General features: G+C 41.9%; 1 protein-coding gene across 1 annotated transcript; it reads left to right on the top strand.

Annotated features, from left to right (window-relative positions):
* The first annotated feature begins 1,275 nt into the window (after nt 1-1,275).
* prrg4.L (proline rich and Gla domain 4 L homeolog) lies at nt 1,276-22,993 on the top strand. Its single transcript, XM_041589911.1, has 6 exons — nt 1,276-1,582; nt 7,432-7,538; nt 8,389-8,552; nt 17,139-17,181; nt 19,032-19,158; nt 22,333-22,993. The coding sequence occupies exons 1-6, from the start codon at nt 1,566-1,568 to the stop codon at nt 22,553-22,555; spliced, it is 681 nt and encodes a 226-aa protein (XP_041445845.1). The 5' UTR covers nt 1,276-1,565; the 3' UTR covers nt 22,556-22,993.
* Nucleotides 22,994-23,253: the final 260 nt, after the last annotated feature.

The raw sequence follows: 23,253 nt of genomic DNA, 5'->3' as shown, positions 1-23,253 counted from the left end.
TGTACTTGATCCCAACTAAGATATAATTAATCCTTATTGGAAGCAAAACCAGCCTATTGGGTTTATTTCATGTTTATATGATTTTCTAGTAGACTTAAGGTATGAAGATCCAAATTACGGAAAGATCCATTAGCCGGAAAACCCCAAGTCCTGAGCATTCTGGATAACAGGTCCCATGCCTGCAGAGCCGTAACTAGAGGGGGCGGGCCCTGGCGCGGGACGTGCAGCCGGGCCCCGCCCCCTCCGTACGGCCAGAAACGGCCGCATTAGAACAGTGGCGCGAGCTGCCGGGGGCCCCGAGGGGGTGTGGGCCCTGGCCCAATCGCACCCCCTGCTCCCCCGGTAGTTATGCCACTGCATGCCTGTATGTAAATGTAATTGCTATTGAAAACGGTGTTTGTTTATCCCTTTATGTTCTATGGTTCTTACTCTCAAAACAAAGTAACAGAAGTCGGTTCTCCCCCAGTTCTGTTAATCAGCGGCTTCTGCTACATTGTTTCTGGAGTCAGAACACATTCATTACATAATGTATATTGAAAAGTCGTTTAGAATTACATTTTGTAACACTATGGGTGGAGTTATACCTTTAAAGGAGAACTAAAGCCTAACTAAAGAAGTAGCTAGAAATGTTGTACAATATGTTTTGTGCGTCTGTACCAGCCCAAAGAACCACAGCCCTTTAGCAGTAAAGATCTGTGTCTCCAAAGATGCCCCAGTAGCTCCCCATCTTCTTTTCTGCTGATTCACTGCACATGCTCTGTGCTGCTGTCACTTACTGAGCTTAGGGACCCACTCACAATATACAGTACACATAGAATAGAAATGTCACAATATAAGGCTGATTAGTAATTAATACAGATAATTACTACATGGCAGCACAGAAACCAGTGCAATTAGCATCAGAATTTAATAATCAGCAAACCTGTAGCATCAGCTTATATTACAGGGGAAGCTCATTTTCTGCTGGATAATTAGTGACAAGCCCTAAGCTTAGCTTCTCAACAGCCAATCAGAGCCCACTGAGCATGTGAGTGTCACAGACACTTTCCAAGATGGTGACCCCCTGTGACAAGTTTGAAGTCCTGGATCATTGCTGCTATTGACAAGCTGAAACTTTAGCCTCGTGCAATAAGTACAGTATATAAAATATGGCATTTTTAGCCATATTCATTTTAAGGGTTTAGTTCTCCTTTAAGGTGAGTGTTTCTTTAAAATAATTAGGCGTTCTGCTGGAAGACAAAGCAGGTGTTTCGCTACGTCACCGGCATTGCCCAACCCTGTTCAGGTGGGTGGTTCCTGCTATTTCTCTTCGGGAGGGAAATAGTTTTCGTTTCAGTACAGAGTTCCTGAAGGCGATTGCCAGACTGACAGTTGAACACCGGGAGATAGGTGACAGCTGGTGATATTATAAGACTGGGATACAGTAAGTGCCGGCAGTTATAGTCGCCCACAGGGCTTCACTCTCTGCTTTGTCAGTTTCTGGTCACCTGATTCCAAGGTTTGTCAACAATCAGTGAGATAAGCGCTGGCCCTGTGGCATCAATGAATCTGTCAGAAGGAACCCGATGGCTCCTGTTTTAAGGTAAGTCCTCATTTATATTACGACAATTACTTTTATGTCTAGTGTAACTATAGAGGAAACAGACCCTGCGGCTGCCGGGGGGCCCAGGAGGTATAGGGACCCTTATTCATATACAGTTTCAATAAATATTGATAAAACAGGTCAATCTCTAGACATTTTGGGGCCTAAAAAATTATTTGCTGTAGGCCAAGTAATATCTAGTTACGTCACTGCTTAATAGGCTGGTATGGGGAGTCTGAAGTCCCAAATCAGAATACACCCACTGATTAAGTCACTTTATATAGGGGTGGAGAACTTTTTGTCTCAGGGAAGGGGGGTATAGTCAGGAGCGGAGAGAAGAGCGTTCCGGTATGGCAAACATAACAAACATGGTGGCATTTTGGTAGGTGTGGAGATTGAGCAACCTCCAACAATGTTAACACCAAAACATTAAATGATTTAAATGTAATGTACTGTTTCCCTGCACTGATACAACTGGTGTATTTGCTTTAGAAATGCTACTATAGTTTATATAAATAAGCTGCTGTGTAGCCATGGGACAGCCAGTCAAGCACAGGATACACAGTAGATAACAGATAAGTACTACTATAGTTTATATAAACAAGCTGCTGGGTAGCCATGGGGGCAGCCATTCAAGCACAGGATACACAGTAGATAACAGATAAGTACTACTATAGTTTATATAAACAAGCTGCTGTGTAACCATGGGGGCAGCCATTCAAGCAGAGGATACATAGTAGATAACAGATAAGTACTACTATAGTTTATATAAACAAGCTGCTGTGTAGCCATTGGGCAGCCATTCAAGCACAGGATACACAGTAGATAACAGATAAGTACTACTATAGTTTATATAAACAAGCTGCTGTGTAGCCATGGGGGCAGCCATTCAACTACAGGATACACAGTAGATAACAGATAAGTACTACTATAGTTTATATAAACAAGCTGCTGTGTAGCCATGGGGGCAGCCATTCAAGCACAGGATACACAGTAGATAACAGATAAGTACTACTATAGTTTATATAAACAAGCTGCTGTGTAGCCATGGGGGCAGCCATTCAAGCACAGGATACTATAGTTTATATAAACAAGCTGCTGTGTAGCCATGGGGGCAGCCATTCAATCACAGGATACACAGTAGATAACAGATAAATACTACTATAGTTTATATAAACAAGCTGCTGTGTAGCCATGGGGGCAGCCATTCAATCACAGGATACACAGTAGATAACCTGTTGAATCACATTGTATTATCTTACAGAACGTATCTGTTATCTGCTATATAATCTGAGGTTTAAATGGCTGCCCCCATGGCTACACAGCAGCTTATTTACATAAACTATAGTTGTCTTTCAAAAGCAAGCACCAGTGCCTAGCAACAGTACTCTTTATTTTAATTACTTTAAACCACTTTTATTTATTGACGTTGCGGTTCTTTTAAAAAATCAGTCAGACCGTGTTATTCTAAGAATATTTGCAATTGGTCTTTTATTTTTAAACTTTTTGCAAGAGTTCTTGACATTTGTGTAGTACTGTGATCAGGCAAGGAATTTCCTTTGCTTTCTTGTTGCTACAGTTTAATTATCCTAGCAACCATGCAGCAGCTTGGATGTAAGAACAGAAAAAGATGATGCATTTTTCATATGTTTAAAATGACAAGGAATTAATTGTTTTATGTAAATTGCTCAATTTATTATAGAAAAGGTTAATGGAATGTTTAATTGAATAGAAGTGTAGTGCCCCGTGCCCCGTGACCTCCTGAGGAAGCAACTTTGTAGCGTGAAACGTGTTGAGGCAACGGGTGATTTCAATTTAAGTCACACGTGTGCTCTTCTGTGACAATGTAACTGTTTTTAAAACTTAATAGATTACTTGTTGTTACTGCTGCAATTGGAGCGCTCCACATTCTGCTATTTAGAACAGAAAAAAGAATAGTAGGTAATAAAAACAATAAAGTTCAAGTCTCGCAGTACAATCAAATTTTTTTTTCGGTTACCAGGGTCGGTGACCCGACAATCATATAACGTTTTTGGTTGCTTGCTGGAAAGATAATGACCATACTACCTGGCTGTTTGGGTCCTCTTCCTATTCCTCCTCTTCACAATAGGGAAATAGTTTAGTAAGACTTTGGTGAATCTGTCCAAGCTGAAACTTCATACCTCCCAACTGTCCTGTTTTTAGAGGGACAGTCCCTCTTTTGACAGCTCAACCCGCACTCCCTCGTTTGTACTGGAACATCCCATTTTTCTCTGCACTGAACAGCCAGAAAAAGAAGCAATGTTTCTAACTTAATTGGCTTTTGGCAGAGAGCCCAGAACAGTCACAGCAGCTGATAAGATACATTTGTAACAATTTTTAGATAAGCAAATAAGTAAGTGTAACAATATAAGATAACGGGTCCCTTGGGCGAAGTTAGATTAACATCTTAAAGGGCAATACACCTTCATTAGCAAAACTAATAACGGAAAAAAAAACACAGAAATATGTTCAAACTTTTATAACCTGCCAAATTTTGTAAAATGAACATGGTAATTAGGGAGTGTGGTCACAAAAATCCAATTTTGTTTCTTTTTCCCCTTTTTTTATTTCCAAAAGGTATGAAACTTGCACCTTCTTTAGGCCTGGGTTTGTAGACCGACCACGAAGCCCTGGGCCTAGGGTATCAATTTTCTCGGCTGTCTGTAGCATATAGTTAGTAGCTGCACTGGGTGGGACTGGGTGGGATGTTTAAACTGCTGGCAAATCCTCTACCAACCCAGTCTCCAATGTGGAAACTGCACTGGAATTTGGAAGGGGAGACACAAGCGGGTGGGCAAATATAGGGGTGTTGCAAACAGAAATGAACAGACAAGGTAATGAGTAGAACTGTAGCTCCACCTCTCTTCCAATTGAATTCACTTTGTCTGATGGCTCAATCGTATGATATTCCTCCAGGGAGACCAGTGGCGTAATTAGATGTTACTGGGCCCAGGCTTGAATTTGTGGCAAGGCACAAAGTGTGACAAGCCGATCAGCCACATTCTAAGGAGCACCGAGTACTGGCGCATCAACGCTTGAGCTCGGGGGAGGGAAGAGCACTTGTAACGGCGGGCGGGCGAGTAGATCCTGTGGCTGAGGGTGGCCAAATTGGCGTTACTGGGCCCCACAGCAAATTAATTTTCGGGCACCAAGATAACCAGAGGTTATCGTGTTTTACCAATATATATAAAAATTGCTCTTTATTTTGGCCTCATGGGGCCCCTATACCTCCTGGGCCCTCCTGCAGGGTCTGCTTCCTTAGTAGTTACACCCCTGATTAAGACCATGGGCTGAATGATCAGATAAGCTTAAAGGAGAACTAAACCCCCATGCGATATTAAGTCCCCACTGGACCCCCTCCCTGCTTACCCCAGAATTCTGTCCCCTCTTGAAATAGTGACCGCACATGCAGAGTGAGCGCAGCGGAGCACACAGGCCTCCATTTTCTTCTTTTCGGTAATCTTCTTGAAGTGAGCAGTGTTATGACGCATTTTCTTTGACTCTCTATTCCTGGTTTCATAAAGTTTTCTCCGGAAGTCCCTGAAAACCTAACAGCACCGTATCCACCCTTCTAGAGTTTCATTACCGTGATAAATTGCACAATTATCTCAATATGTTACACAAGGAGAACGTAACTAATATAGTGCTAGTAGGGATTATCAGAAAAACAAGAGTGCTTGAAGTTGCTTGAAGTTGCTCAACATCGCCCCCAAAAAGTGATGGGGGAGCAGCAAATGTTGCAGCGAATTTTTCAGCAAATAGAAACAGGAGAAATTTGCCCTTCACTAGTGACTGTTTAATCAGTGCCTATCATTGTCAACAATGATAAAGTGCCCTAAGTGGGTACGAAACGCGTAGGGCGGATGGAGATGCAAATATACATTTTTAACTTTGTACAAATAAAAACATTTTTTAACTATTTTTCTCTGGTCTTGTGGATCCGTTGGAGTGCCAGTCGGCCCTGCTTCTTCTTCATATCTTTTAAGACTAAGGAACTGCCCAGCACACTGATAATACAGTATCATCATGGACATATTACTCAAACTAAGACCAGGATTTTCCTGGCAGTTCAGTGAGAACCAGTGAAATTATTTATCCATTATACACAAGAGCAGAGGGGACTTTTGCCCTGAGCCCTTAACACAAGATAGAGTCCTGCACTGATCCAGCTGGACCCCCATGCCCAACCCGGGCCCACTAACGCACAACCCGACCCAAACCCCAGATTGGGGGAGGGTGTCTGGGTGGGCAGGGGTCCACCGGGTTTTTTCACGATATAAGGGTCACTTCCAGTGGCGTAACTATATGTCACTGGGCCCCACAGCAAATTCAATTTAGGGCCCCAAAATATTGATTAGGTGGCCTCACTGGGCCCCCTATTCTACTGGCCCCCCTGCAAGCACAGGGTCTGCTTCCTCTGTAGTTACGCCCCTGGTCACTTCCCAACCACAAAAACTAGTCAGTCACTACTCACCAGTGCTTGGGTTTAGATCAGTAACTGGTTCAGTTCCATTGTCTCAGAAATTGTTTTATAGTCTCTATCCTTCCCATAATGCATTTGGGCTAGGTGTGTATGGTGAATGATATAAATATCCGGCTTATGAGTAGTATTGCTACATTAACTCCCTGAAGGCAAGCGGTGCACATATTCTTACAAGTTGGATTACATGTTGGATAATGTAGGATATTGCGGTTGCATATTCTCAGCCAGAATGAATTCATGACTCGCTCCATTCTTTTAAAGGGGTTGTTTACCTTTAGAACATTTTTAGTATGATGTAGAGAGTGATATTCTTTGACAATTTGCAATTGGTTTTCACTTTTTATTATTTGTGTTTTTTGAGTTATTTAGCTTTAGAGTTAAAAAGCTCCAGGTTGTAATTTGGTTGCTAGGGTCCAAATGACCCTAGCAACCATGCATTGACTTGAATAAGAGACTGGAATATGAATAGGAGAGGCCTGAATAAAAAGAGTAATAAAAAGTAGCAATAACAATAAATTTGTAGCCTTACAGGCCATTCATTTTTAGATGGGGTCAGTGACACCCTATTTGAAAGCTGGAAAGAGTCAGAAGGAGAACGCAAATAAATAAAAAACTATAAAAAATAAATAAATAATGAAGGCCAATTGAAAAGTTGATTGGAACTGGCCATTCTATAACATTCTAAAAGTGAACTTAAAGGTGAACCACCCCTTTAAAGTAGCAGAACTTTTGAAGGGGCAGAAACCTTGCCATAAAACTCTGCCAAGCTGCAAAAAGTAGGCTTCGGACCACCAGCACCATACCTCCTAATGGTGCCATTTTTTCATAGGACAGTCCTCAACGGCAGAAATGAGAAGGTTCAGGCTAGGACCAGACGATCCTTATGAATGCGGATTCTCATCAGGCAGAGAATCCGCTGCCCTGCTGCTTCCCTTGTCTTTCTAACTGTGGGCGGATTTCTGTGCAAAATGTTGCGTTTCGCCACCAAAATCTGCCATGTCTGCCTTCACCCCAGCGGAAACAATGCTTCTGGGTGCAGGAAGAGCAGGAGCGGAAGAGCAGTGGGGCAGTGGCTCCAACATCGTCTGGCCTTAGCTTAAGGGTTTGGGGAGGCTCAGGGGCATAACTGGATATGGCTGGTCGGACCAGGACATTAACTACTTTGTCCAATTTCAGAACTAAAATGTAGGGAGCAGTGTAGCTTTAAGAATCCAGTCCTGATTTTACTGGACTACAGCCCTGAGCAATAGGTTGGCGACTTCTGTGCATTGTAGTTCGGGCATCATTTAGGTAAGGCATGGTTAAACAACATGTGTTCCAGCTAACATGCTTCTATTGGTTTTAGGTACCAAACATCTGTAGTGAATCTGGTGTTGGTCTGCCAGTTACCTTTCTTGGTATATGGGTTTCCTCACTGGGCCGAAGAATCCACTCCCATGGGCAAAGAAAAAGGTATTATACTTATTATTATTGATATAGAGCTACAATGTAATCCCTGGTTCTCGCTGCAAGTATTTAAAGGAGAAGGAAAGGCTAAAATTAAGTAACCTTTATCAGAAAGGTCTATATAAATACACCAGTAAATCCTCAAAGTAATGCTGCTCTGAGTCCTCTGTCAAAAGAAACACAGCATTTCTTTCCTTCTATTGTGTACTCATGGGCTTCTGTATCAGACTTCCTGTTTTCAGCTTAAACCTCCAGGGCTTGGCTTGAGCATGCTCAGTTTGTTCCTTTCTCCTTCTTCCCCTCCCTGCTGTAATCTGAGCTCAGAGCTATGAGTGAGCAGGGAGAAACTCGGGCAGGAAGTGATGTCATAGCAAGCTAATATGACAGCTGCTATCCAAAACAAACAGAGAGCTTCTAGAGCTATTTACTCAGGAATGGTGAAGCATTCTGCAGAATAAATATAGTGTTATAGCTTGCACTATTGTGGCTAATCTATTGGCAACATACTGCTTCGGTAGCTTTCCTTCTCCTTTAAGGCCATCAATGAAGCAAAAGCCCAAAGCACTGGGCCTGCTGTTTTATAAACTGTTAAATAGGCAAAACAGGCATTGAGCTGGGTTGGCATCTTCATGTCATGGCTGGCAGATGTGATGCCAATGTACCCGAACATCCCTGAAAGGGGTTTCAGGAGTATTGGAATTGTGTTTGGGAGCTGCAACTCCTGGCATGACACGGAACACGGCCTGGCACCATGAAATATTGTGGTCCAACAGCTATTGCAGAAAAGCTATTAGTAGTCCTTGGAGAAGAAGGAACCGTATGATCAGCCATCGTGATCTTGTGCTTCTGTTTTCAGTGTTCACTAACAGGGAAGATGCCAGCCAATACATTAGGCGACATTTGCTCTACAACCAGTTTGACTTTGAAATGATCGTCCCTGGCAATTTGGAGAGGGAATGTTACGAGGAGATCTGCAACTACGAGGAGGCTCGGGAAGTCTTTGAGGATCCAGATACAGCGGTAATATCTATCCTATGCCAGTAATGAAAGCTTAGATACTTATATATATAATATAAATGTGGGTTAATGTTTGACTATCCATTTCCTGTTCAGATACAGAGGAAAGTATAAAATAACCCCAAGTAGGTCGCAAGGTGCAGCTCATTTTGATTCAAGGGTACCCTGTGTTTAAGCAGACCTGTCACCCACACATAAAAATCCTTTGCAAATTAAACATGGAACCCAAATTCTTTTTTCATTAAAACATCCATACCTGTTATAAAGGTGTTTTAATGTTTAATCTGTCAATCATATATTGCCTGCCCCACCTCTATGCCTGAGTCAATTACTTTCACTTTCCATTCTGCACTTTCTAGATGTCACTGCTCTCCCCACATTCCTGTTTTCCCTCCTCACGCTCTATAAGTAAAGTTTATTTTGCACAACTGACATGCTGGAAAAGGATTTGGAGTTATTTCTTAGGGGGGCACATCTCCTTTAACACTAGCCGTGAGCACGTGGAAATTTCGGGGTTCCCTTTGCATGTTGCATCGATAGGACCTCCAGTTTGCACCAACTGAATTGTATTAATATATGCAATCTTATACTGTTTGTGCTTTGGGAGTTTACCCTGCAAGGGGCACATGCCATGCTTTCTAGAATATTTAAAAAGACATGAACACTCATTGATAATATCCAAACTGTCTCCAGGAACAATGTCAGCACAAGTATTTGTAGGGAGCATGGAAGGTGGGGTTATGGCTAAGTGTTAGCTGGCGTGGCATAAAGATCTCGCTATTGAACTCTAGATCAGTGGAGCCGAGTCCTCTTTAATGATAAATTATATTTTACCATCAGGGAGGCTGAGGTTATGGGTCTGGCAGATGCCAGAAGAACACTGCCTGTTTAAATGCATTATGTCAACAGTAAAGTTTGGTAGTGGAGGAATAATGCCCTGGAGTTGTCTGGAGTTTGGCCAAGGGCCCCTGCTTCTTCTGAAAGTGATATTTAAGACTATAGTGTCAACCATTCCTATTTTGGGGCCTTTTCCTGTTTCAGCAAAATAATGTCCCCGTGTACATGGCAAGGTCTGTACAGAACAGATATTCTGGGATGGGAGTGGAAGAACTTCCCTGGCCTGTACAGACCCTAACCAAAACCCAACTTAAAATCTATGGGATGAATTGAATTGCATATGCAAGCCAAGCCTGATCCCAAACATCAGCATCTAACCTCAGTAACCTCAGCTTTCACGGCAGAATATCTCACCAACATTGCTCCAACATCTAAGCTTTCTGAGATGAGTAGAGGTTGATATAGCGGCAAAGGGAGGACCAATGTTATATTAATAGCCTGTCTATCCATCCATCTATTTATCCATCCATCCATCATATATCTATCTATCTAGCTATCTATCTATCTATCTATCTATCATCTATCTATCATCTATCTATCTATCTATCTATCTATCATCATTATCACAAGAGCAATAGGAACAATTGTTATAGTATCTACTTACTTCAATGTAGTATTTAAGCTCGATCTTTTAGTTCTATTAAAGTATGTCTTTATAAAACATACTGCATAAAAATGCATGAGATATTAAACAAAAACCACATGTATATCTACAAACATCTGAACACAAAACCTTAATATGCAGTGTGTGTGTGTGTGTTTAATATGAGCCATGTGTGTGAGCGTTCGCTCAATGATACAACACCCCTTTAGGATTGAGAGGTGACTTTGGAGATCTCTTGTGTACATTCATTTATCAGTATATCAGGTTGAGAAGTCTTAGTCTTTGGCATTTGAAGCTTTGCTAATGGCACGAATAAACAATTGAATCACATATCGGAGTGCTGCTGGATTTATTGTTTTACTGTGGATGTATTCCTTGGCAGAGAGGAACACAGCTGTGCACCCGACGCTTCAAAAGGCGATTCAGTGTAAGTGTGGCACCTTTACTGATTTGGCATTAATGTGTAATTACAAGGCATGGGATGAAACACAAGAGCAGGGAAAAGAAGGGGCTTCCATTAGGCACACAATGATATTTGGGGGAGATTAGTCACCCGAGTGCCCAAGTGATCCGAGTGCCATCCCGCCGGCGATTTAGATTCTAGCCGTCTGGAAGGCAGTTCTGGGAGATTAGACGCCCGAAGAAGAGTCGATTTGTCGCCGGGTGACTAATCTGTCAGAATCTCCATGTGTGTCTCTGGCCTTAAGGAACACTTGAATCCCTGCAGTAAGACTACATTGTTTCATTATTTTGCAAATAATGAGCTTACTGATCAACTGTAAATTAAGAACATGCAGGAATGGGTGATTCAACGCGCCTGGTATCCCCCCAGCCATCCCAGATGTAGAGCTGTTCCATTTTACATCTGCTATCATATGTCTGAAACATTTCCATGCTCGATCTCATCATTTTAATTAAGTTCAGTAAATCAATGGGTCGTTTACTCCCATATGTACAGCAATCCTTGAAAAGTCGCCAAAAAAAATCAAACCTGCCTGATCGATATCTGCCCAATATTTGGCCTGATATAGATCAGGGAGACCTGTCAGAACACCCCCTACATGGGCAGATTAGCTGCCGAAACCTCTGTCGAATAATCTGCCTGTGTGTGTCCTACTCTGCCTGTGTGTTTGCCCTGCTCTGACTGTGTTTGACATACTCGGTGTGCCCTGATCTGCCTGTGTGTGACATACTCTGCCTGTGTGTGTGCCCTGCTCTGCCTGTGTGTGACATACTCTGCCTGTGTGTGTGCCCTGCTCTGCCTGTGTGTGACATACTCTGCCTGTGTGTGCGTGCCCTGCTCTGACTGTGTGTGACATACTCTGTGTGTGCCCTGATCTGCCTGTGTGTGCCCTGCTCTGCCTGTGTGTGACATACTCTGCTTGTGTGTGACATACTCTGCCTGTGTGTGACATACTTTGTCTGTGTGTGCCCTGTTCTGCCTGTGTGTGACGTACTCTGCCTGTGTGTGCCCTGCTGTGCTTTGTGTGACATACTCTGCCTGTGTGTGCCCTTCTCTGCCTGTGGAACTGGGGGTTTGTTAGCATTTGAAAATAAATTATTGTTAGGAGCCCCTAAGGTGTTTAATCATGTGCTTGGGATGCTGTGTTATCCAAGGGGAAGAGGAGGCATGTGGATTTAAGGGTATGTCTTAATATGACAACTTTTTTCACATATAAGTGATATCCCTGCAGTGAGCACCAACCATTTGGTTTTTTGGTGTGCTTCCACCATTAATATGGACATGATCTTGTGGTAACATGGGTGTGGTTTAAAGTGGGTGTGGTTTAAAAACCGGGAGTGGTCAACACTGGCTTCCATTATCTGCCCTCCACCATGTAGACCATAAACATTTTGGCCCTTGGTAACACAGAAGTTGGACAGCACTGATCTAAAGGACTGATATCAGCAGCTGTGTATGACCACCCAAAATCTGTCGGCAGTTTATACCTGTTTGTGTACAGGGGCCTTACGATTGAGCTACTGCTGAGAGGGTTGGGACCTGGGATCTGGGTGAAGGAGTTTGGAATGCTGCTGTTTGTTTTCCCAAAGATTCTGTGAAGGTGCTCTGACTGGACAGGAATCAGAACCCTGGACTCCCTGCTACCTTGAACTTTGCATTATTCCAGGCGGCATCAGCATTTATGGGGTCAAAATAATGTCAGCAGGGTTAGATCAATAAAAAGTGCAAAGTTTTATACGGGTCTAGTAACCCTTAGCAACCCACCAGCAACTTTGTACTGGTCAGCTGTTTGCAAGTAAACTGTAGCTATGGGTTACAAGACCTGGCCAACTTTTTATCATACAGAAACATTGATATTTGCTTTAAAGACCCCGCATTGTAATTTCTGAATTATTTACCTTCCTCTTCTGCCTCTTTCTTGTTTTAACATGGGGAGCTCACTGACCCCAGCAGCCAAAAAAAGAATTACTCTGTGAGGCTACAATTTGTTACAATATGTTTCTACGCGGGTGGAAATCTAAAATAATTTAATTTGCAATTGTTTTTTATTTTTTATTATTTAAGGTTATTTAGCTTTTTATTCAGCAGCTCTCCAGTTCGCAATTTCAACCATCTGGTTGCTAGGGTCCAAATTACCCCAGCAACCACTGATTTTGTGGTTTTCGGGCAAAAATCCGAAAAAGTCGGAGTTTGCATGTGGAAAGTCCGATAAATTTGTGCGATCCGAATTTATCACAAATTGTTGGGAGTTTTTTCCCCGCACCGGAAATTTTAGGAAAAATTTATTGATAAATAAGGGGCAAAAACCTGTGCGGATTAAGTCGGAGTAGTTTTGAGAAAATAATGAGATAAATTCGGACTTTGATAAATGGGCCTCCATTAGTAAGTGTACCGCTCTTGCTCCTAGAACCCAAACCATAAGGCACTGCTAGTAATCCCTATTCCCTTCCTAATCCAACTCCAGTTAACAAGTCATTTCCAGTGCTGCTGCCACGAGTCCTATCCCTTGCTTGTTCACTGCTTTTTGAAAGGCACACGATTCTTGCGAAATAATAGCTGACACGCCAATAATGATTAACGGAACTGGTTAAGCTCGTTTGACAGAACCAACAAACCCGGTGAGATACTTGGAGCACATAAAACTTAATACAGACAGTAGGTAGTACTATGTAGTGAAGATCACATTGTGACTGATATAGGGAGGTAATGAATTAATGTTGATGTCGGATAAAAATCTGATTTTTGTAAGCAAAAAAAGTCAGACCAAACTAGAATCCACGATTTGACTTTATTTATCATTGAAAAAACTCGATAAAATCTATTTGGGAAAAAAACTCGAAAAGTGTGCATTTTTGAAAAAAAAACCAATTTTTTTACTTTTATGACGAAACTATTGAATTTTTCGTGCAATCACTAGAAACCCACAATTTGACATTTTTCATCATTGAAAAAAACTCGATAAAATCGTTTCAGTAGAAAAAACTCGAAAAATTTGGGTTTTTGTGGGAAAAAAAGAGTTTTATGCCTGAAATGCTTGAATTTTTCGAGAAATCAATGGAAACCCCCAAATTTTTTACATTTTTGGCCAAAACTCAGCGCAGACCATGATCTCTTCAAATTTGAAATGGGACTTTTGCCATTGACTTCTACAGGACCCCGACAGTTTGGACTTTTAGCAGCCTCTGGGGAAAATAAATCACAAAAAATTCTAGTTTTTTTCCCACTAAAAATTTGGATTGTATAGTTAAAAAAGCTAAAAAATTTTTGCGTTTTTGGCATTTGGACTTTGATATATAACCAAATAAATGAATATACTGTGGTGTGTGTCTCTACTGCTGGCACATTGTCTAAAAAAAATAAATGTCAATTTCAAAAAGTTCCTTATTTCATTAAAAAATCAAAAAGTAGTGTATCCCAAACAGACCCTCAGTCCAAAGGCCAAAAGATTTTTAAAGTTTTATTTGTCTTGGTGTTTATTTTTTGATGTATACTAATGAATTTTTTTAAAAATGTTTTTGATGTTACTGGTCCTTTAATTAGTCAAACAAAAACAAAGGCGGGATAGATAGAGCACTTTCTCAACTAACAGTAGGTCTACTAACAGTAGGCCTTTAATAAATAACCCTCTAAGTGTTAACACCTGAGCAAAATGGAAACATATGGGTCTTTACAAATCTCTACAAAAGGTTTTCTAGGTAGAAGCATATTTTCAGGCAGTGTCAGAAAGTCCCTATTTTAATGGGATGTAACCTGGGCCAATCAATTTGTGTTTGTCCAGTTGAAAACCAGCTCCTCGCCTTTCCCCCTATACTTCCCAAATTACAGAGCTGTGGTCTAACCCAAGGGGATTATGGGAAGCTGTTTATACTGCCCCATCAACCAGTAGGCAAGACCACTGTGGAGTGCAAGGGGGAAATTTACTAAAGGGCGAAATGCCTAAGCTGGCGTAATTCCACTAGCGAAGGAGATAGACTCTAGCGCAACTTCGCACTCTTAACACCAGGCGTATTTTCGCTCTGGTGAAAGAGCGCTACTACGCAAATTCACAAAATTTTTGTTTTTACTGAACGTTACCTCTATCACCAGACTTGCCTTCGCCACCTCAGACCAGTTGAAGTGCAATAGAGTAGATAGGAGTTGCTCCAAAAAAAGTTGAAATTTTTTCTAAATCCCAAAAAACGCTGGCTTCTTTTCCTTTTTACAGGGTGAAAGGCTGAAAAAGATTGTACTTTTTTTTTTGGGTACCCTCCTTCCCCCCTACATTTTCTAACATATGGCACATAAACTATACACTGGGCTCATGTGTAGGGCAATATAACAACTTTATTTTATTTTATTAAGGTTCCTGGGCTTGTGCAGTGTAATGTTTTTGCTGTAACATATACGTCCATTGAAATTTAACTTCATGCCGTATGCAAATTATCTAACGCTAGCGCAACTTCGCAAGCATTCGACGCCGGCGATGAAACTTCGCAACTTAGTGAATTAGTGTTGTCTATGCAAAGTTGCGCCTGGCGAAGGCGCAAAGCCGTCGCTGGTGATTTTTCGCCCGTTAATGAATTTCCCCCCAAGTCTCTAGTGCAGAAAGTGTAATTGCTTTCTGTGCTCGAAGAGCCGAATTTCTGGTTTGAAAACCAGAAATTTTACTCTTAAAGTTACCAGGAGCTGCTTTTTGCCACCCCTAGTAACTTTCTCCGGTGCTGCTGCCTGAGGCAAGTTTTCCAACTTGTCTCGTTGGTGCAGTGCCCTTGGGTATCTGACCCAATGCAGGCAGGCCCGGATTTGTGGGCAGGCCACATAGGCCCGGGCCTAGGGCGGCAAACACTAAGGGGCGGCATGCCGCCCGCTGGTCGCATCTCCACAGGGGACAGAGTGGTAATCTGTAACACCGGTTTAAATCTACCGCCCACCCAGTCCCCAAAGGAAGCTATTGCGCTGGGCCAGGAGCATCAGAGGTAAGACAATTGTGATCGGCAGGGGTGGGTGTGAGCAGGAAGGAGGTTGGGTGTGGAGGTTGGGTGTAAGCTGGTGGCGGGTCAGATAGTCCGCAAGCAGGGGTTTCCGATCATGGGCGATGGATCGGGGGAGAACAGGAAAGTGGCCTAGGGGTGCAGTAATTTTAAATCCTGCCCTGAATGCAGGAGTCATAAATATTATGCCCATAAATGCCATTCCTAGTGGAGGGTGAGGTGGGTAGCTTCTAGTTATGCCAATGGCCTATAAGCCTTTATCCAATAGGGTGGAAATCCAAGGTGGACCACTCTGACCCCTTGTGATCAACAAAATGCTTATAGCTTTACCCAAAAAGTTAGCTTTATCCCTCAGTTCTCTCTGATCAAAGCTGCTTCCAAAATTAAAAGGCAGAGCTCAAAATGAAGCAATTCTCCTACTACAATGGAGGGGTGCCCATATTTTTCTTTCCCTATATATATTGTGTGTGTAAGTGTCTTCCTGATCTATAGCCAAAGCTATTACAGTGAGTTAACAAAGTACACAATCTTCTTTTCCTAATCACTAAAAGACAACCCTACTTAAGTAGAGGGCTTTTAATTACACCTTTTTCTAACAAGTCATATTAAAGGGAATGACCTACAGATAGGAATGTACCTGACATCCTAGCGTTCTAAGAAACAATGTAATTTGTGTTGGCTTCTCTATGCAGACTGTGTGGTCAACTAATAGTTACTCATAGCATCCAAAATGCCACCCAGCGGGGTTGCTATCTCATCGCTTAAATTACAGACACATTATAAAAATGATTGTGCAGAAAGATGTTTTCGTGATTAAAGGGATGAGTAGACAGACCTTCCACCACGCAGAAAGGTTGGTTGACTGAAAACTGCCATTACTCTCTAGCCCAGTGCTGCAAAGGCTGTGATTGGAAACTCCAACAAAGTTAAAATATTTCTAGTAATTAAAGGAGAACTAAAGCGAAACTAAAGAAGTAGCTAGAAATTATGTTTTGTGCTTCTGTACCAGCCCAAGGCAACCACAGCCCTTTAGCAGTAAAGATCTGTGTCTCCAAAGATGCCCCAGTAGCTCCCCATCTTCTTTTCTGCTGATTCACTGCACATGCTCTGTGCTGCTGTCACTTACTGAGCTTAGGGACCCACTCACAATATACAGTACACATAGAATAGAAATGTCACAATATAAGTCTGATTAGTAATTAATACAGATAATTACTACATGGGAGCACAGAAACCAGTGCAATTAGCATCAGAATTTAATAATCAGCAAACCTGTAGCATCAGCTTATATTACAGGGGAAGCTCATTTTCTGCTGGATAATTAGTGACGAGCCCTAAGCTTAGCTTCTCAACAGCCAATCAGAGCCCACTGAGCATGTGAGTGTCACAGACACTTTCCAAGATGGTGACCCCCTGTGACAAGTTTGAAGTCCTGGATCATTGCTGCTATTGACAAGCTCAAACTTTAGCCTCGTGAAATAAGTTCACTATATAAAATATCGCATTTTTAACCATATTCAATTTTAGGGTTTCGTTCTCCTTTAATGCCCTCAGCTATAATAAAGTGGTGGCAGAAATATCTGTGCATTCAGTGTTTGTTACAATAATTTTTGGCAAATTGCAAATGAATGAAATTTGACTTTTTTCTTTTTTAGATGGCATTTTGGCAAAAATACACCAGCAAAGATTCCAAAGACGGTAAGTGTGAATTTGCTGCACAAAACAGGGGGGGGGGATTACATGGCATGAAGGAGTTGTTATGGTACGTAGTAGCTGCGGCTAGATTTGTGGATTCATATAGTGAGCATTAAATATAGCCCCTGTCTCAGTTAGGGTTGCCACCTTTTCTGCAAAAAAATACCGGCCTTCCTATATATTTATCTTTTTTCCCTATTATTAACATTGGGATCAACCATCATTTTTACCAGCCAGGTGCAACCCTAGTCTCAGCTCATGATGAATACTGTGCAGTGAAATTCTTTGCACCAATGTACCCAGTGTACTAATGCTGGTAAGATGAAATAAGGGTCTGCTGCAAATGTGCCTGTTTACCCCCTCCATTTCGGAGTGCAGAGACCTGCTCCAATTTATGCAGCATGCAAGGCTGGGTGCAAAGTGAAAAAAGATGGCGGATTTCACTATGCACTTTCACCCTGCCTTGCACTTATAGAATTGCAACGATTGAATTAGATGGACTCTCGTTCAACCTAGGACGTACACCTGGACCTGGTCCGTACTGAGATTCAAACATGGCCTTGGCTTTTTGAGTACACAAAGCAACCCCCTATAAGCACAATAAATAGTAGCCCTTTGACATTGTATAAAAACACTTCCTTTACCAGCTCATCCCGCTACCTAACCCATCTCCAGCAAATGTAACCCACAAACCATCCTGGTGCCAAACCTGAAACATAACAGTAATTTCCTCAAAGTAAAGTGATCTACTGGACCAACTTATGACCCAACACACACACACACACACACACACACACACACACACACACACACACACACACACACACACACACACACACACACACACACACACACACCACACACACACACACACACACACACACACACACACACACACACACACACACACACACACACACACACACACTTCTCACGTTTTCCTTTTTTTTATCTACTCGTTATCTCTCTTCTCTTCCCTTCCTCCTCTTCTCCATTCCTCTGCTTCTCCCCAGCTATTTATTTTCGCTTTCCTCCTCTTTTTCTGTTCCAGTTCTGAGTGTATATATATTCTTGTACTATCTTTCTATTTATTTATTACATTGACCTTACTATAAGGCACGCGTAGAGTCCCCTTTACCTGAAAAATGAGGTATAAACTGAGTAAGTCTGCACAGGACCGCCATCAGAAATCACAGGGCCCCATACGACAAAATTTCCTGGGCCCCCTGGGCTACGCCCATTGCAAGCCCCACCCACAGGTCCGCCCTCCCCCACCCCACAGGTCCGCCCCCCACCATACACTAAAAAACAAAAAGAATATTGGTGGCTAGGGTTCCCACATGTTAATAAAAAGAGATTGGTGGTCAGTGCCCCCCATTTAAAAACATTTGTGGCCAGGGCCCCCCATTGAAAAATATTGGTGGCTGGGACCCCACATGAGAAAAAAAAATTGGTGGCCAAGGCCCCCCCACCCACATTATAAGAAAATTGGTGGCCAGAGCCCCTTAAACGTCCATGCCTTCCCAAAGTCAGCAGCTCTCAGAAAGATGGGGGGCCCGGATAATCAAGTAAGTGTGGCGTGGCCAGGCCCCCCTTACCCTCGGGGCCCCCTACAACTCTCCCCCATGTCCCCCCCCTGATGGCGTCCCTGTGTCTGCAAACATTTGGCATAGGATTCTGACCTCGGCATGACACCCACATTTAGAAGTCATTGGTCCCCCACCTACAATGCTTGGAATTGCCTTTTGTGCCTTGTCATGCAATAAAATAACTTTCTTCTAACTTCATGTATCTAGGACTTCACTTAATACAGTTGTGTGTTCTCTTATTTGGTTTTCTCTTTTTCGTGGCAGTTGTAAAGCTTGATGTTGTCGGCTTACTCACTGGCATCATTTCTGGCGGGACGTTGCTAGTAATCTTGGGCCTTCTTGGATACTACTGGTATATGGTCTACTGTGCTCCACGAAGGCACCGTAATGTGTAAGTATTAAAATATTGCACTCTTTACTAAAGATCTTGAGCTAGATTTGCTGAATGAAGGGTGATAAATGAAATTGTTGCCATTTTAACATACTATTCCCCTGGGAACTTGATGGAACTCACATGCCATCTGGTGTAGGAGCACACTACCCGATGCTTCCTGCCCTTGCGATTACCAGCACCAATAGGAACCTCAGTGTTCAGTGACTTGCTTCTTTATTTAATGGAGAACTATTGTGAAAATTAAAATGTAATATAAGTTTAATCATACTGAAATACAATCAATTATATATTCTGCATCATTTCTGAAATAATCAAGTTTATGTTCACTATCCCTCTCTCAGCATCTGTTTCTCTTCATTCTCTCTCCATGCAGCAGTTGGGTGTCAGATATTCATTGACAGTATATCCAATATATCTTATAGGGGGGCTTCCTTTCCTAGCAGATGTATTAGAGCTCACTCAAATAACTGATTCCAGTACAAACAAAATCTAACGAAATAACTGTCTTTTGCACAAATTCTGCATGTAGAGAGACATGATGTCTGGTGATTTTAATAGAGTGAGCTCTAATACATCTTCTAGGCAAAAAGAGCCTCCCTATAAGATATATTGGATCTAACTGTTACTGAATATCTGACAAAGGCTTGGACTGGCAATCTGTGGGTTCTGGCAAATGCCAGAGGGGCTGTTGTAAGAAGCCATAGAATGTGACTATTAGGTTGGGCTGGTGGGGGTTGTTTTGGCTTCTGTGTACTAGGAATGCCAGGGCCTATTTTGAATCCCAGTCCAGTCCTGTGAGCTTTAATTAATCTGCTACGAAAGGGAGTTCCCCTATAAGATATATTGCATCTAACTGTCAGTGAATATCTGACACCCAACTCCTGAATGAAGACAGAATGAAGAGAAACAGATGCTGAGAGAGGGATAGTGAAAATAAACTTGATTATTTCAGAAACAATGCAGAATTTTTTAATTGATTGTATTTAGAAGATGTCTTATTTCAGTATGCTGAAGCTTATATCAAATTTAAATTTTTGGGATAGTTCCCCTTTAAAATCTGATATAACTATTAGAATACAACATAAGTGGTCTGGAAATTCAGGTGTTCAAAAATCCACTCTCTGAGTCAACTGTAAAGACTTTTCGTGCATGCACTATAGTTTAGAAAGAGTGCAGAAACTTTACAAAGATGGCAGCCACATTAGGATTAAAACTGACCCCAATACGATGCTGAGCCAGAACTTTGGGAAAGAGTTTTCTGCCAAACTAACACAGCATTTCAGTTCACTATAAAGAGAACAATAAATTATAAAGCAGGGGCCAGATTATTGTTTTCAAGATTGTAAGTGACATCACTAAGCATCAATTATTACCTTATGACATCACTATGCACTTGATATTGTACAGTGTATTATAAAGACATGAGAACTTTATTTAACAACTGAATTGAGTATCCCGTTTCCGTTCTAGGGTTGATAAATATTCCCGTTCAGATTGTCAGAAAAAGATCTGGTCTCTTACAGATGGTGTAATGAGACTGTTCACGGCTTTATAATTATGGCCTGTCTGGCACAAGTATGCAATTATCCCTATTTAATTACATAGCCCAAGTCTAACCTCAGTCATATCTGGGAACTTCCGTCTTATTCATCACCCCCAGCCGGGGGCTTTAGTTTAGCTGACGTGTTGACAATCCATGGAGCATTACCTACATGTTCCCTGACACTTTGGTTTTATAGATTCAAAGAAATAAAGATATTCCAGAATAAATATCAAGGAAGCACTTATGTTATTATACTCAGGCCTCACCCATAGCTAACCCTATGAAAGGTGACAGGTGGAAGATTGGGTCAGTTGGAGCACAGTGTTTTCCCCATGAATAGGGTTTCCACCTGGCTGGTATTTTACCGACCTGGCTGGTATTTTACCGGCCTGGCCGGTAAAAATTATGGCTGATCCCAATGTTATTAATAGGGAAAAATTATAAATATATAGGAAGGTCGGTATTTTTTTCCAGAAAAGGTGGCAACCCTACCCATGAATTCAGTGCTGTATTTATAAGGGGTAGATAAGGGAAGGCACATAGGCTCCCCCTCCTGCCCCCTAATTTGCACACTATTCACACGTGCAAGTGAACTCGATATTACTGGGCCCCACAGCAAATTAGGGATGCACCGAATCCAGGATTCGGTTCAGGATTCGGCCTTTTTCAGCAGGAACCAAACCAAATCTGAATCCTAATTTGCATATGGCGGGGAGGGAAATCACATGACCTTTTGTCACAAAACAAGGAAATAAATAATTTTCCCCTTCCCACCCCTTATTTGCATATGCAAATTAGAATTCAGATTCGGTTCGGTAAGCGGCCGAATCTTTTGTGAAGGATTCAGGGGTTCGGCCGTATCCAAAATAGTGGGTTCAGTGAATCCTTACTAGAGATTGACCGTTTTTTTACCAATTCTTATTGAAATTGTATGTGAATTAGGACCTCAAGGGGCCCCTATACCTCCTGGGCCCCCCTGCAGCCGCAGGGTCTGCTTCCTCTGTAGTTACGCCCCTAGACATGACCTTTACTGCTATATCTAGAAAGAGTAATAGTGATGGATGTATAATAATCTATTAAAGGGGACCTATCACCCAGACATAAAAAGCTGTATAATAAAAGTCCTTTTCAAATTAAACATGAAATCCAAATTCTTTTTTTTTATTTAAGTGTTCATTAAGTGTTTTTTATTTAAGCTGTTGTTAACTCATTTAAAAATCTCAGCTGTCAATCAAATATTGCCTTAGGCATAGAGGGGGGCCAAGTTATTACTTTCACTTTCCATTCAGCACTTCCTAGATGTTACTGCTCTCCCCACATTCCCCCAGTTCTCTTAACCATTTAATTGTGTAGCCAGGGCATGGGGATGGACATCAGGTCCCCCATTCTGGTGCACAAACAAGACTCTGAGATGAGGCAAGACTTGCCTTAATAACAGTGTCCACAAAATGGCTCCTGCCTGCTTGTTATAATTATGAATTCCCAGACTGATGGAAACAAGATTCAAATAATTTATACAGTGTAATTTAAGATCATTTTGCTTGACTAATGTGATCACATAGGATTTCAAATAATTTGTTTGGGTTACGGATCCCCTTTAATTGATCTTTCTTTTCCTTTATTTCAAGCCAAGATGGAAGCATTGAAGACAGACATATATCAAACAACTCCAGGAGCTCAGAGGAACTCCCTTTACAACCTACAGCCCCACTCCAGCTGCCGCCCCCTCCGTATGACGAAGTTGTATTGGATGCAAGAAATGACGAGCCCCCACCTCCTTACCCAGGGACACAGAAAAAGTCCTTTAAAAAATCGTTATCAATTCCTGCACATCAAAAGTATCCGCTATAGCAGCACCGTCCAACATTTTGCCTACCATGGGTCAATGATCTGCTATTGCTTTTACCACTTGTCAGAGGGTGGGATTCTATTATAATGATGGTGGATGCGGTGAGCAGGATGGGGGCCCAAATAAATCCCATGGTGGGGTTACATCTGGACCAATGGGTCTTCAGTTATACCATCATGCTGTTCACTATAAGAATACATTATCCTGATTAAGAACAAGTGACTTAAAATGACATAGGGGCAGATTTACTAAAGGGGCGAAGTGACTAACGCTGGCGAATCTTCGTCAGCGTTACTGTTTTCAGGGACTTTGCTAACGGGCGCAGGCATCACTACCTAAGTAGATAGACACTATCGGTGATTCACACTCTATTGCCAGGCAAATTTTCGCTCTGGTGAATGGACGTTACGCCGCAAATTCATGATGCGGATTTTAATGAACGTTACCTCTTTCACCAGCTCAGACCAGGTGAAGTACACTGGAGTGCATAGATCTTCCTCAATCTTCTGTTACTTACATATTTTTTAGTGGAAAAAGTTTCTAAGATCCAAAAAAACGCTGGCGACTTTTCCTTTTTTTCAGAGTGATACCCTGCAAAAGTCCTTTTTGGGTAACCGGGTTCCCCCATACATTTTCTAATATAGGGAACATTAACTATACACTGGGCTCATGTGTAGGGCATTATAACAACTCTATTGTC

This window comes from Xenopus laevis, chromosome 4L (assembly GCF_017654675.1).
Source record: "Xenopus laevis strain J_2021 chromosome 4L, Xenopus_laevis_v10.1, whole genome shotgun sequence".
Classification (NCBI taxonomy): Eukaryota; Metazoa; Chordata; class Amphibia; order Anura; family Pipidae; genus Xenopus; species Xenopus laevis.
This window is presented reverse-complemented; position numbering and strand designations above follow the sequence as displayed.